The 13,083-nt window shown below is 43.3% G+C and overlaps 1 protein-coding gene across 6 annotated transcripts; it reads left to right on the top strand.

The window, feature by feature from the left end:
* Positions 1–428: 428 nt before the first annotated feature.
* l3mbtl1b (L3MBTL histone methyl-lysine binding protein 1b) lies at positions 429–13,009 on the top strand. 6 transcript variants are annotated; one of them, XM_019892146.1, is made up of 23 exons: positions 444–503; positions 605–653; positions 2,453–2,582; positions 3,014–3,209; positions 4,003–4,198; positions 4,285–4,414; positions 4,490–4,541; positions 5,130–5,224; positions 5,309–5,413; positions 6,457–6,592; positions 6,671–6,762; positions 6,849–7,000; positions 7,684–7,787; positions 8,693–8,778; positions 9,662–9,772; positions 9,842–9,956; positions 10,207–10,303; positions 10,405–10,599; positions 10,687–10,788; positions 10,851–10,915; positions 11,707–11,879; positions 12,613–12,675; positions 12,761–13,009. In XM_019892146.1, exons 3-23 carry the CDS (start codon positions 2,472–2,474, stop codon positions 12,887–12,889), a joined length of 2,505 nt encoding a protein of 834 aa, XP_019747705.1. In that variant the 5' UTR covers positions 444–503; positions 605–653; positions 2,453–2,471; the 3' UTR covers positions 12,890–13,009. The 6 variants fall into 6 exon arrangements, with proteins under 6 accessions (XP_019747704.1, XP_019747706.1, XP_019747700.1 ...); XM_019892143.1 differs by having other exon boundaries at positions 2,440–2,582; XM_019892145.1 differs by lacking the exon at positions 605–653 and having other exon boundaries at positions 429–503.
* The last annotated feature ends 74 nt before the right edge of the window (positions 13,010–13,083 follow it).

The raw sequence follows: 13,083 nt of genomic DNA, 5'->3' as shown, positions 1-13,083 counted from the left end.
TTGGAAAATGAAATGCGCATTTCCATCTGCGTTGCACATACATCCACACAACTACATGTGTGTTGTCCACCCGTAGCTAAATAACACATCAAATCCGAAGAATATAGCATGCGAGCGTTCGGTCGGATTTCACTGAACTGCCGTGCAGTAAGTATAAAATGAATGTTATGTGGAGTAAAAAATAATGGTATCGGTAGATGTAGTGTTGAGGGTATGATGGATTGTAGTGCTTTTTTATTGTTAACGGCAGACAATGAGAACATACAACCGCAATGAGCTCGCTAGGGTCGAACGGTTGCTCGTGTTGAACGACACCGGTGAAAGTGACTCCTCATTGGGCTGTGTCACAGCCGGTTCAAAGCGTGTGTATGTGCGCGTGTGTTGCATTGACCACCGATCGTAAAGTGAACTTTTTTTTCCTCGAACACAAACTTGTCAGGCAGCGCATCTTCCACGCATGCGCAGCCTCCTCAGCTCAAAATAAGAGTTAAAAGAGAAACGAGGTGAGTTCCACATTTTTGTTGAAAAACACAATAGGTTCACTAATAGTAATTTATTGTAAGTTGGGGACGATTTGTTTAAATAAAATCCAGTGTCGTTTCAGCACGCGGCGTCAGTTTGCGGTATTTTCCCCCCACCCGGTTTGTGAAACGGTGAGAATAAATCGTTTTTCAAGTTTCTATTGAAGAATTTAATCAGTCAACAATGTCGAAGGTGGTGACAGTTACGCGGCGTTATTATCAATCTAAATGCTGATGTGAGAAATAGTGCTAACGTCTTTTTGCTATTGTTATTAACCGGGAAACTTATTTATTACGGCTTGCCCTTAGCTGGCTGCATCCAATCCCGATGCTAATGCTAGTCAGAGCGGAGCTAGCTGACAGTTAGCTTTGTGTCAGAGCTAAGCTAGCCGAGCTGGGTCTGACATTCCGTGACAACAAAGTGCAGAAAATAAGAGAGGCGACAGAAAACAAGCCGCCGGGAAATTACACGGCGAGCGTCAGCCCTTGTTCGATGCCCCGGCAAGACTCATGTATATTGTTTCGTGGCGTAACTTGAGTAATTTACATAGTTTAAAACGTGTTGGTTGGCCTCTTCCCACCCCCCAATACTCCGCCATTTTGTACCAAGACGAATGCTAATCACGGGGCGCTCTTGCCTCCACTTTTATTTATGGCAGGAATTAAAACAACGCAATCAGCCTTGTACTAAGTGAAACTTAACACATACGCATTGGCCCGCCTTCGTTCGTTACTTTTCTCCAGGTTGAGGCCCTTAAACCGCACAAAAACATCTTATTCCCACCGTTGACCCTGCGTCAGGACTAAAACGTTATATCGCAATAGAAATCGGATCAAAACGATCACAAGTTGGACCAGTCGGCGTGGAAAGCGGCGTTCTTGTGGAAACTGATAAATAAACAGAGCCGTCGCTTGTTTAGGGGAAGGCAAAGGAACGTCTTTAAGAGATACTGTTAAAACGAGGAAAAGATGAATTTATGTGGTTAACTCTAAATCGGGACATGTTTTCTTGTGTTTGTCATTAAACGGGGTGTTGGTTGGCCCTAATGAGCCGCTTTGTCAACACATTTCCCCGCTAGTTGGCCAGCAAAAAGAATCTTATTAGTGAGTGTTTTGTGTGGAATCCAAGTGCATGGTGGATCATGCGAGCCAGCACACAGTCGCCATCAAGCGGTGATGTTGCAAATCGCTGTTTACATTTGCAAGTAGCGTATGCATCGGAAGCCGGTCGGGTCGCTGACTATCCGTTCAATGGCTAAAAAAAGGCAATAGTAAAAGTGAGACCTATATATAATTCGGTATAATCTGACTCCTTTTCTCCAGGTTGAGGCCCTTAAACCGCACAAAAACATCTTATTCCCACCGTTGACCCTGCGTCAGGACTAAAACGTTATATCGCAATAGAAATCGGATCAAAACGATCACAAGTTGGACCAGTCGGCGTGGAAAGCGGCGTTCTTGTGGAAACTGATAAATAAACAGAGCCGTCGCTTGTTTAGGGGAAGGCAAAGGAACGTCTTTAAGAGATACTGTTAAAACGAGGAAAAGATGAATTTATGTGGTTAACTCTAAATCGGGACATGTTTTCTTGTGTTTGTCATTAAACGGGGTGTTGGTTGGCCCTAATGAGCCGCTTTGTCAACACATTTCCCCGCTAGTTGGCCAGCAAAAAGAATCTTATTAGTGAGTGTTTTGTGTGGAATCCAAGTGCATGGTGGATCATGCGAGCCAGCACACAGTCGCCATCAAGCGGTGATGTTGCAAATCGCTGTTTACATTTGCAAGTAGCGTATGCATCGGAAGCCGGTCGGGTCGCTGACTATCCGTTCAATGGCTAAAAAAAGGCAATAGTAAAAGTGAGACCTATATATAATTCGGTATAATCGGACTCTTTTTTTTTTCACTTTATTTCTGATAGTCTTGTTTTGCAGGAATTTTTAAGGATCCGGAATGGCTGACACTCCACCCAGTGACGGCCCCTCGCAAGGTGCTGACTTTGACATGATGGGCGCTCTGGACTGGAAGGATGGCATTGCCACATTGCCAGGCAGTGACATCAGGGTACAACAAATTCGTTTTCGAGTTTACATGGTGACCTAGTGGTTATCGCGTCTGCCTCACAGTTCTGCGGTTCAGGGTTTCGAATCTTGGCTTCACTCCCTTTGTGTGGAGTTTGCTGTGAGTGTGAGTGGTTGTTTGTTTGTAATTTCCATGTGATTGACTGGAGGATGCGCCACTCTGTTATTGCTTTGAATAAAAATGCTGTTTTTGTTTTACTTTTGGGAATGGCACACTCACTGTTCATCTGATGAGAAGTCGGTTTAACAATGCTCTTGGGGTGTATGCGCCATATTTTTTTTAAGATTAGTGTTTGCTTGCTCTATTTAATTTGTGACATTTTGTGAATAGAATTGTTGTCATCTGAACTTAATGTAATCTTCAGGTCAACATTTTCTGTGGTGAATCTAATTTTTGTTCCTTGTGTTCTTCAGTTCCGCATGACAGAGTTTGGCACACTTGAGATTGTGACAGACATAGAAGTTAAAGGGCAGCAGTCGACGCCAAAAAAGGATGGATTGGATCCGGTGCCATCTCACAGTCCCACCCCTCCACCAGAGGGTCAATCGCAGACAAAAACAGCGCCTGCGGTGGCTAATAATATTCAGCCGGCATCGTCTCAAGTGAAAGGTACCATGGTTTACCATTTAGGTTTACGATAGCTGAGAAGAAGTCAGTCCTGTTTTAAGCCCTTTCATCCACCTTTAGTGAGTAACCTTAAGAAATAAGGTGAACGTCATGCCGCTTCCTTTTTATGGTAGCTCCCTCTTCGATCTGGTGCGTTTGTTAAGACTTTTACTGTCTTTGGTAAGACCGTAAGTACTCGTTTATAATTTGATACAAAGAGCCAGAGTAACTACTTAGATTTCTTAATAACAACAACCGATGTCATGCGTGCAGCTGCTCTTCCATTTAAGAGTGGCTGAGCGTGTAATAAAATAATGACGGTGACAAGAATAAAATTAATTAACATTTTTAAAAGATTTAGCAGCGCACCAATAATTCAAACAATAATCATAAATCAAATAAGATGAAACGAATTGAGGTGCTAATCATCAAAATTTGAAAATTATTACAGTAATTAAATGATACAAAAATCCAATGGTTAAGTTTTAATTTTAGAAGAATTTGTGAAACAGTTGTGTGGACCGTGTCCTAAATTTGAATTAGGTCTGGCGCACCCTAGCGTTTCATTTGGAGATTACAATTTAAATCGATTCCAAATTCAAATTGGAGGAACTACCTATTCCTGGGAGTTAATCCATTAACTCATTCATGTATTTCGCGATAGATCCATCACATCACCATTATTTCATCTTGACATGGCGCTCCTGTTACATTATTTATACATCCACACCTCACTTGTGGGCTCTTAGGCCTCAGCTCAATCCAACACCGTTTAAGGTACCATTCTTTCCTGCAGCCCCTGCTCCTGTTGTCTTGTCTTTGGAGGAGACACCCACTCTAGAAAGTCCCAAAGTGGAAGTTGGTCCAAGTGTGGAAGTTGGTCCAAACGGGGAGCTCACTCAATGCCGAACCTGCGGGGGTCACGTTGCTCGGGATGCCCTCCTACAGGGAAAGTTCTGTAGCCCCAATTGTGCCCAGCCCACAAGTGGACGGTACAAGTGATATCCTCACTTTATGCTTTTTGTCCACTGCAAATTGCTTTTGTTTCTAGCAAGAGTTTTTTTTTTTTTCTGTCCAGGTCATCTCCCGGAGAGCCCCGGGACGGCCAAGCGGCCGAAAGTGAGACCTTAGGTAAACGTGTGCGAAAAAAGAGAAAAATCTATATGGATTCTGGCGACGAGGAGGAAGACAACCAAGAGGAACCAGAAGTAGGAAGCATCCACATCCCAGAGTTACCCCACTACGAGTGATATCAACCAATTTTCTATTTTCTATTTTGTCAGGAGAAATCCAAGACTACCAAAGGCAGGAGAGCAGCCAAAATGGCCAAACTTGGTACGTTTTGTGTGTTGACACGATAACATGTGCTGATGAGGGAGTGTTTGTACATTCTTAAAAAACCCGGAAATGTCATGCTACCAACATTCAACACATTATACAGTACATTCGAAAACATGTATTGGGCATTAAAACATTGCAAAGCAGGCTTCACGTTTAATAGTTAACACTTCAAACAGATAAACAGCCTTCCACACTCACATTCACGCCAAAGGTCTCTTTAGATGGTCTTCACTGAAACTACAGTGAATATTTTTGGAATATGGGATGGAAAGGGGAGAACATGATTCGAACCCTTGACTTACTGACCATATGGACACCGTGCAGCCTCAGCATAATAAATGCATCATTTAAAAAAAAGCATGTTTAAATTAGACAAATCATCAATAAAGTTTACTTTAACAGCATTTTACTCTTGACATTTGGCGGGCCATAAAAAAACAAAACAAAAAACAGTTTTTGTGCTTTCATTCACGAGCGTATATGAATGCATGAGAAATACTAGAACCTCATCTGTGGGCTCCATTGTGGTCATCAACTGCCATCACCAATTATTTGTATTTATTTCCTCACTCCGCCGCCCAGCCACAGCCCCACTGAACAAGAAGCGGGCATGGAGCTGGCCGGCCTACCTGGAGGAGGAGCGGGCGATCGCTGCTCCTGTCAAACTCTTCAAAGAGGTGCCACTCCTTCATTATCTCAAGAAGCAAAATATCTTCGCCTCCATAAAAGCCCATGACCAACTGTCTGCTTTTGTCTTGTAGTATCAGTCGGTTCCTCAAAGCCGGAACAGCTTTAAGGTGGGCATGAAGCTGGAAGGGCTGGACCCGTGTCACCCGTCTCTCTTCTGTGTGCTCACCGTGGCGGAGGTAAGGCTGACATTTATTTGTGCAAATGTTTCCCCAAATGTAATTGAGCCAAGGCATATATATCTTTTACGTTGAAAGAAAAAATGTCATGGCAAACGAATAAGTCACAAGAAGTGTAGCAACCGAAAATAAAAATCGTTTTGTCTCCATTTAGTGACTTGGTTTGAAATCAAAGCCTGCTTTGTTGAACAGGAAGCCTCTATTATGTTACGTTGTAGATGAACGGTAATGCAATGGTCAATTCTACTTTCTGCCATCTAGTGGAAGAGGATTTCACTCTTCTGCTTGTCACTGTCAAATACGCCGTTTGATACTAGATTAAGAAAGACACATTATTTGTTATTAATAAATACATTCTGGACCAATGATGGGAAATTGGATAATTTACTCCGACCCAACCTACAATTCCTCACACACATTTGCCACGCCACAGGGGTTGGTAATTACTAGGACCTGGTCGATGTGGATTTTTTAGGCCGATGCCAATCACAATATTTGTGTATATTAAATAACATAAAAATTACAGGCAGAACATTTAACTTGATTGCACTTTGTCTATTAGTATTTGTTTAACTTAACAAGAGAAGAGGAGTTTTCAAGAAAAAAAAATCGTGCAAAAAAACCATGAACGGATGAATTTTAGATTTAGATTCAGGTCATAAACATCTACAGTACATAAGCAACCTAATGAGTGGCGTTACTGGCAAAACATGGATGCCTGATGCCCTTTAACGTAAAATCACATTGCTTCTTCTGCGTACTCTTCTTTGCCATGAAGTGATAACTTCAAAATAAAAACCACAGATTCTCGACTCACGTCAAAACATGTCACCTTTGTCAGAGATGCCATTAGAAACGTACAGATATTTACAGAGAGCGTTCAACTGAAACGCCACCCCGGTTAACATTAATAATGCCCACTACGCATTAATTAATATAAATCTTCTCGACATCTGTACCCCCCCGCAACAGCCATTGCGTCTTAATGGGCATGTGAGAGGATGGAATTGCTGATTTAAGCATGAACTGTACTGTAACAACAGATCCAAGGCTATCGAGTGAGGCTTCACTTTGACGGCTACCCAGAGTGCTATGACTTTTGGGCCAACGCAGACTCGTGGGATTTGAAACCGGCAGGCTGGTGTGAGAAAAATGGACACAAATTATTGTTGCCCAAAGGTAGTCACACACACACACACGCGCAGAGTTCCACATGCAAGTTGTTGCTTTCTTACCCCGTATCCGTTCGTCACGTAGGTTGTAAGGATGGCGAGTTCAACTGGAGCATGTACGTGAAGAACTGCCGAGGCCAGCTGGCGCCCAAGCACCTCTTCAAGAGTCTCAACACCGTCAGTGTCACGCGCCGTCAGCATCTGAGGGTCGTCCACCGGCTCCCTTTCATTCCGACTGCGCCGTCAATGTATCCCCCTTTCAGTCCGTGACTCCCTCCGGATTTCGAGCGGGCATGAAGCTGGAGGCGGTCGACAGGAAGAACCCGTCGCTGATCTGCGTGGCAACCATCGCAGCTGTGGTGGACAACAGACTTCTCATTCACTTTGATAACTGGGACGACACGTATGATTACTGGTGAGCCCGCCCCGGCGTCGAGACGTGATGCAGTGCGGTTGCTTTGTTCAGGCACACGTACACACAACAAGTGTGTCTAATACTGAAACATTTAATAAAAAAAATAATAATAATAACCATGATAATAATGAAGTTAATTTAGAAATTCACAGCTAGGACAAATGACACCTTTAAGGTTTTTTTCCACCTTAAAAAAAAACGTTTGTAGAATATTTCCTCGCAATGTTTAGACCAGTGGTTCTTAACCTGGGGGGTTCAATCGAACCCCAGGGGTTCGGTGAGTCGGTCTCAGGGGTTCGACGGAGACTCTGCCATGGAAGTTAACACTCCACTCAACATGTTAATTAGTTATGACACGCCCGCTTGGCCATCATTGGCTGCAGATGATCACACGACATAGCTTGTCCAATCAGTGCTGGGGGAAATTTAGTTCGCTTCGTAGTCAACGTGTGACTGTCGTGATAGTACATCGTACAATATAAAAAAAAAAAAAGTATACTTATCTGTTGAAATTTTATTAACTTTTTTTCTGTTTTTAATAAGTGTGTTTTTTTAATATCTTGAATTTGTAATATATATATCACTAATGAAGGGTTCATAAAAATTCTTAAAATACCCCCCCCCTTTTTTTTTTTTTAAATGTCGCACTCCATGAGTCAACCTGTGCTATGCCCTGTACGAAGGTGTGACGCTAGCAGTCCATACATCCACCCAGTAGGCTACTGCGAGGAGGCCGAGCTGACTCTGACCACTCCAGCTGGTAAGACACAGACCAAGACACATGTGGGTCAGTATCACCGACTTTGCTGTTCTGTAAGGCCTCACTAATATGTAGATTTGAATCATTGCCTGCTGCCTTGCTTTTAACATGTTGATTTTATCGTTAAGGCCAAAATGATGACTAATCCGTCCACATTTTGAGTCCTTTTTTTTTTTTTTCATCGCTATTTCTTAAATGGGTATCATTTGGTTGGAATTGACACCAAAAAGTGTCACAAAGGCTAAAATGTTGTTAGTGAATACCATTTATTAATATTAGTATTTTTCATTGTTTCCCCCCACTCCCCATTTTTCAATAATATTCATATTCGTGGACAGGTTTGAAGAAACAATACTTTGCACTATTCTAAAGGACCCTGGTGTAGAAAATTTAGGGAATAGGGAAGATTTTGAACAGAAGGTAAACATGTCTTTGCCTCTGAAATATACCCATTTACCAAATAAACACTCACTCACTCACTCACTCACTCACTCACTCACTCACTCACTCACTCACTCACTCACTCACTTCAATTATTTTTGGCTTTTGTTCCACTCACTTGCATTTGGAACACGATCCAATACAAGAATGTATCAAAAATTCCGCCTTTGCCACATGAACAATGTATTTATGATGCGGTTGTAGTTTTCAGTGGTCGAGAACTGCACTCACATCACAATGAGAGGTGCAAAAATGTTTGGAAGCTCTCAGTTTGATGCAGCGAAAAGGCAGGCAACTTTTGATACAGCTCTTCGGGTAATTGGATTGTTTAGGTGTACCTAATTTTGTGGTGAAGGCGAGTAGTTTCCTTTAACCCGTAGCAAGTTAGAAACGTTGGGAACGCATGCTGCGGTCACTGGCTGTACTCTTCATAGTTAACAGCAACAGTTGAGCTAACAGTTTTTTTTTTTAATTTAATTTGCTCTCACCAGAATATAAGCAACCGAAGAGTTTCTCCTGGGAGAAATATATGGAAGAGACGAGCACACAGGCTGCTCCTGCTCGGGCTTTCAAACCGGTATGTTTCTCTCTCTCGCACTCTCTCATATAAATGTTTTATATGCATAGAGCTGGTCGAGGAATGCAGATTTTCTATTCATTCGAGTTTAAGATAGCCAATTTTGCTAATTTAGTGAATTTCCCCAAACCCTTTTGGGACGCTTATCGCTTATTTATTTATTTTGACGTGACTTTGATTGTCGATGCGAAATAGACAACAAAAGCAATTAACATTCGGTGTCGCCAGCCGCACATTCTGCCTTACAATAATGCCGTCCGTGGATGTGTGTGTGTGTGTGTGTGTGTGTGTGTGTGTGTGTGTGTGTGTGTGTGTGTGTGTGTGTGTGTGACTTTGAAAGACGGACTTGGTCTGTTGACTGACATGAAAGTGGGCGTATGAGGATGTACTGTTGGCCCGCTACTTCCTCGTTATATCACTCTGGCGGTCGAGTGACGACATCAGTTGAGGCTACCGGTGTGCCAAGAATGTGCTTCTGTGTTTGTTGACCAGAGCGATTGAAAGAACCCCAGTGGTAATGAGGTTCACTTTACAATTAAAAAAAAAAACAAAAAACAAAATGTGATGCACTGAACCTATAAAGAGTACACCACAATGTAGCGAGGAATAAAAGTATTTTTGTGGAAGTTGAAGTTAATGCACGGGTGGGAAAAGGGAAGCTGCTCTGATGTTTCAAAGATTGTTTACTAAAGAAATCAAGTAAGAACTCACCAGTAGGTTTGTATAAAACAAAACAAAACAAAAAAGCAAAACCTGTTTTTATTGATATTTCTCTCAGCGAAAGGAGAAAAATCCCTTAAAATCATTTGCAAATTTTTCCGGGCGGGGGGTTGTGGGGATTTATTATGTCGCAAACATTATGTAACAGTATGGTTTCTTGCAGAGACCTCCACATGGTTTTCAGGTGGGGATGAAGGTCGAAGCCGTGGACAGGAGGAACCCGATGCTCATCCGTGTCGCCACTGTGGCAGACACGGAAGACCACCGACTTAAGGTACAAACTGTCCGTCAACTCTCGCCCGCACTTTGACTCCTCACTAAAGCGCCATGAACCACCTTTTAGATTCATTTCGACGGCTGGAATCCAGAGTACGATTTCTGGGTGGAGACGGACTGCCCCGACCTGCACCCTGTGGGCTGGTGTCACAAAACTGGACACACTTTGCAGCACCCGAACAGTGAGACCTTTGTTACTCCCCTTGACAAGTTGCCCGTGAGGTAGCCTGACACAATTTAGGACGTCCGCAGGGTTTTAATTTGAGTAGATGACTCGGCGCTCATTTGCTAATGGCTGCTTTTAGCCTCTCGGAAACCTCTGCAGCACCTCTGTTGTGTCTCAGACCAAACTGCCACTTGCCGTTGACAGAGAAAAAACTTTTTTTCTGGAACCGTCTCTCCAATTGTGTATGTCTTTATGTGTCCTCTTAGGTGCTAATGATGTGAGTCCTCCAGGACAGGGATGTCCCACCCCAGGATGCAACGGAGTCGGCCACATCAGAGGACCTCGTTATGGGACACATTACACGTCAGTCCTGTTCCATTTTTCAACATTTTTAATCACCTTATTCATGCCAGGACATGTCATGGTCGATGTTTTGGGGCCCGAATAAAATGCCCGTTGTGCAGTCAGGTGAGCTGTCCCTACTCGGAAATGAATCTGAACAAAGAGAGCTTGCTCCCAGACCGTCTTAGCGGCGAGCGGCCCCTCACGCTCGGCGGCGCCCTCCCCCGCGGGCGACGCCCCGAGCCCAACGCGGCTCCCGCCACGCAAATCGCCTCCGCCCCGGACCGGCTCGAGGCAGCCGATGACTCCCACTCCAGGTCCGGCCCAAGAGAGCTCCTCTCTGCGTTTGACGTGCATCACAATGCTGCAGAATTTACCTGAGAGTCAGTTGTCTCTGTTGCTAGGAAACCAGCGGAGGTGGAGGCTGAGCTGTCAGGTCGCAGTAGCCAGCCAGAGGCACTAAGAGGTGCCAGTGAGCAGAACCAGAATGGAACCAGACTCAAAAGGTTTATTTAAAAAAAAAAAAAAAGTCACATCACACAAAAAGCTCTAACATTGTTCTTTTCAGGACTGCTCCTCTTCCCAAATATTTCAAAATGCACTACGTGAAAGAAGAGTCTGGCGATGGTAAAGGTGTGTGCACTTTTTCACTGTGTAGAGCACAACTTGTTCGCAAAAAATGATCCATAGGAAGTAAGGGAAATCGAAATAATCCATTCCAGGGCCAAATTGTTGCTGTCGTAAAACCCCGAATTAACTCTAGGGACAATGTCTAAGTAATGTGACAAAAGGAATTTAATATGAATGTTATGTGTGAAATAAAAAAAATGTACCTCTCTCATTTTTTATATATATATATTTACTTAATTACTGTCATGCACATTAAAAAAAAAAGCAAACTTTTTGTCACACAAGTGGAATTTGAACCTAACCACTGTTCACATGCAGATGTCAAAACAATAAGGCACCCGAGTCTTAACCTTTTGATGTTGAAAGAATAATGCAAAGGTAATTTGTGTGGAAAGTACGACTCGATATTAAGACGTAAACACAATACAATTACTCAAGTCCAAAGGTACAATTGTGCTCAGAAGGAGTCTGTCAACTTTTGAAGAAGTTAACCCCTTCACTGAAAACATGGCCTCCTTGGCAGAACAATCCGCTTGCTAAAAATTCAGAAACATCTTGGAAGTGTCATGAAAAAGGAAAAAGTTGATCCCTTTTTTTTTTCCCCTTGTTGAACCAAAGCCGCCAAGTATTCCGACATCTTGCACGGCGACATGTTGCAATGTTTTTGCCGTGTCTTTTGAAACTATTGTTCAAATTGTAGGACTGCGGGTGCTGTAAAAGGTTGCACTGTGCGTTTATTCAAACACTGAAAACCACAGTGTCACAAAAGTGTCTAATATCGTCTCCTTGCACAGCCAACTCGGACTCCATTTCCCTCCAGCAAGCCCTTCACGAGTCGGTGTTCTCCCCTGGCGTCTCTGCCGCTCCCCCCCACCGGGTGGCGCTGTGCTGGGACAAACACTGTCAGTTGCTGCCTGAGGTTTTGGGGCTCACCGCCAAGAGGGTGGCGGGATGGAGCACTGAGGAGGTCAGGCATTCAGCATGCACTCTTGCGATTGATATGATCATGACTCTACAGTCTTCCTTCGGTATATTCCGATTCATCGTTCATCTGTTATGTAACGTTAACTATCTGTCCCAATGCGAAAATCTGTGGAGCGATAGTTTCTAGGGCGTTTTCATCCTCCTCCTATTTTGTCAGCTTTGACGCAGTGTCTAAACTGCTGTTACAGTTCTGATAGTACTTCTCAGGGCAGCAATTTATCAACCCTTGGGACAGTCGAAAACGCGGTGTGAAAAAGCGTAGAGTCACTTAATTGTCAGCGAACTGGAATCAATCATCACCGAAATAGATGTGAGCATCCCTATTTACTTCTGTGGATATCAGAGCAATCGCTCTGGTGTTTTATGGACATTCTGCTTTCTCTATAAGGAGGGAAACACTTAACGTCCATAAAATGCAAAATATTGAGGGAATTGTTTTAATATTTTCAGGGGTTGAAGTGGGCAAGTGTACAGACGTGCACATAAATTTGGGTGATAACCAGTTGTAGTTTTCGGACATTAAGTACGCTTTTTTTCAAGAGTTCTCATGGAATCTAAAAGCCTAACATCCATAAAATCCCAAATACTGGGGCCGTCGTTCAATATTTTCCGTGGTTGAAGTGAGAATTTAGTCGAGATGTGGAAGTGGTCATGACTTAGCTGACATTTCCAGGCAGTGTGAAAAGGGGCTCGCGTTTTAATTGTTTTTCCACCAGGTGGCCAGTTTTGTAAAAGGACTTCCAGGGTGTAAAGAACATGCTGCTACATTTAAAACGGAGGTAACTTTCTCGACAGCTTTTAATATATCGAGCGATTTAGATTTGATGTTTTAGTAGTGAAATCTATTTATTTTGTTGCCTCCAGCAAATAGATGGCGAGGCCTTTCTGCTGCTCACCCAATCGGACATCGTCAAGATCCTGTCCATCAAGCTGGGCCCTGCCCTGAAGATCTACAACTCCATCCTCATGTTTAAGAGTGCCGATGAAGAATAACTGGAGGCTCCCAACAGAAACGTTGACAGAAAAGCCATCAGCTTCAATTAATTGCTCTCTTCTCAATGGACTTAAAAGGGGGGGAGGGGTGTCCCTTGTATTGTTTACTGAAACGTCCAATAACTACAAACAGCTGCAAAAATGTTCCTTACATTGTTTGTGAGATGTCGCGCCCCCCCAAACACACACACAAT

The sequence above is a fragment of the Hippocampus comes genome, unplaced genomic scaffold, assembly GCF_001891065.2.
Source record: "Hippocampus comes isolate QL1 unplaced genomic scaffold, H_comes_QL1_v1.1 scaffold153, whole genome shotgun sequence".
NCBI lineage: Eukaryota > Metazoa > Chordata > Actinopteri > Syngnathiformes > Syngnathidae > Hippocampus > Hippocampus comes.
Note: the sequence above shows the minus strand (reverse complement) of the source record. Positions and strands in the feature narration are given on the sequence as shown.

What these genes read in the sequence shown, in the direction of transcription:
- l3mbtl1b (XM_019892145.1), top strand. Translation starts at nt 2,472, where the DNA reads ATGGCTGACACTCCACCCAGTGACGGCCCCTCGCAAGGTGCTGACTTT. An exon ending in GTGTGCTCACCGTGGCGGAG is followed by an intron (nt 5,414 to 6,456) that starts GTAAGGCTGACA and finishes CTGTAACAACAG; the next exon opens with ATCCAAGGCTATCGAGTGAG. An exon ending in GACGACACGTATGATTACTG is followed by an intron (nt 7,001 to 7,683) that starts GTGAGCCCGCCC and finishes CCCTGTACGAAG; the next exon opens with GTGTGACGCTAGCAGTCCAT.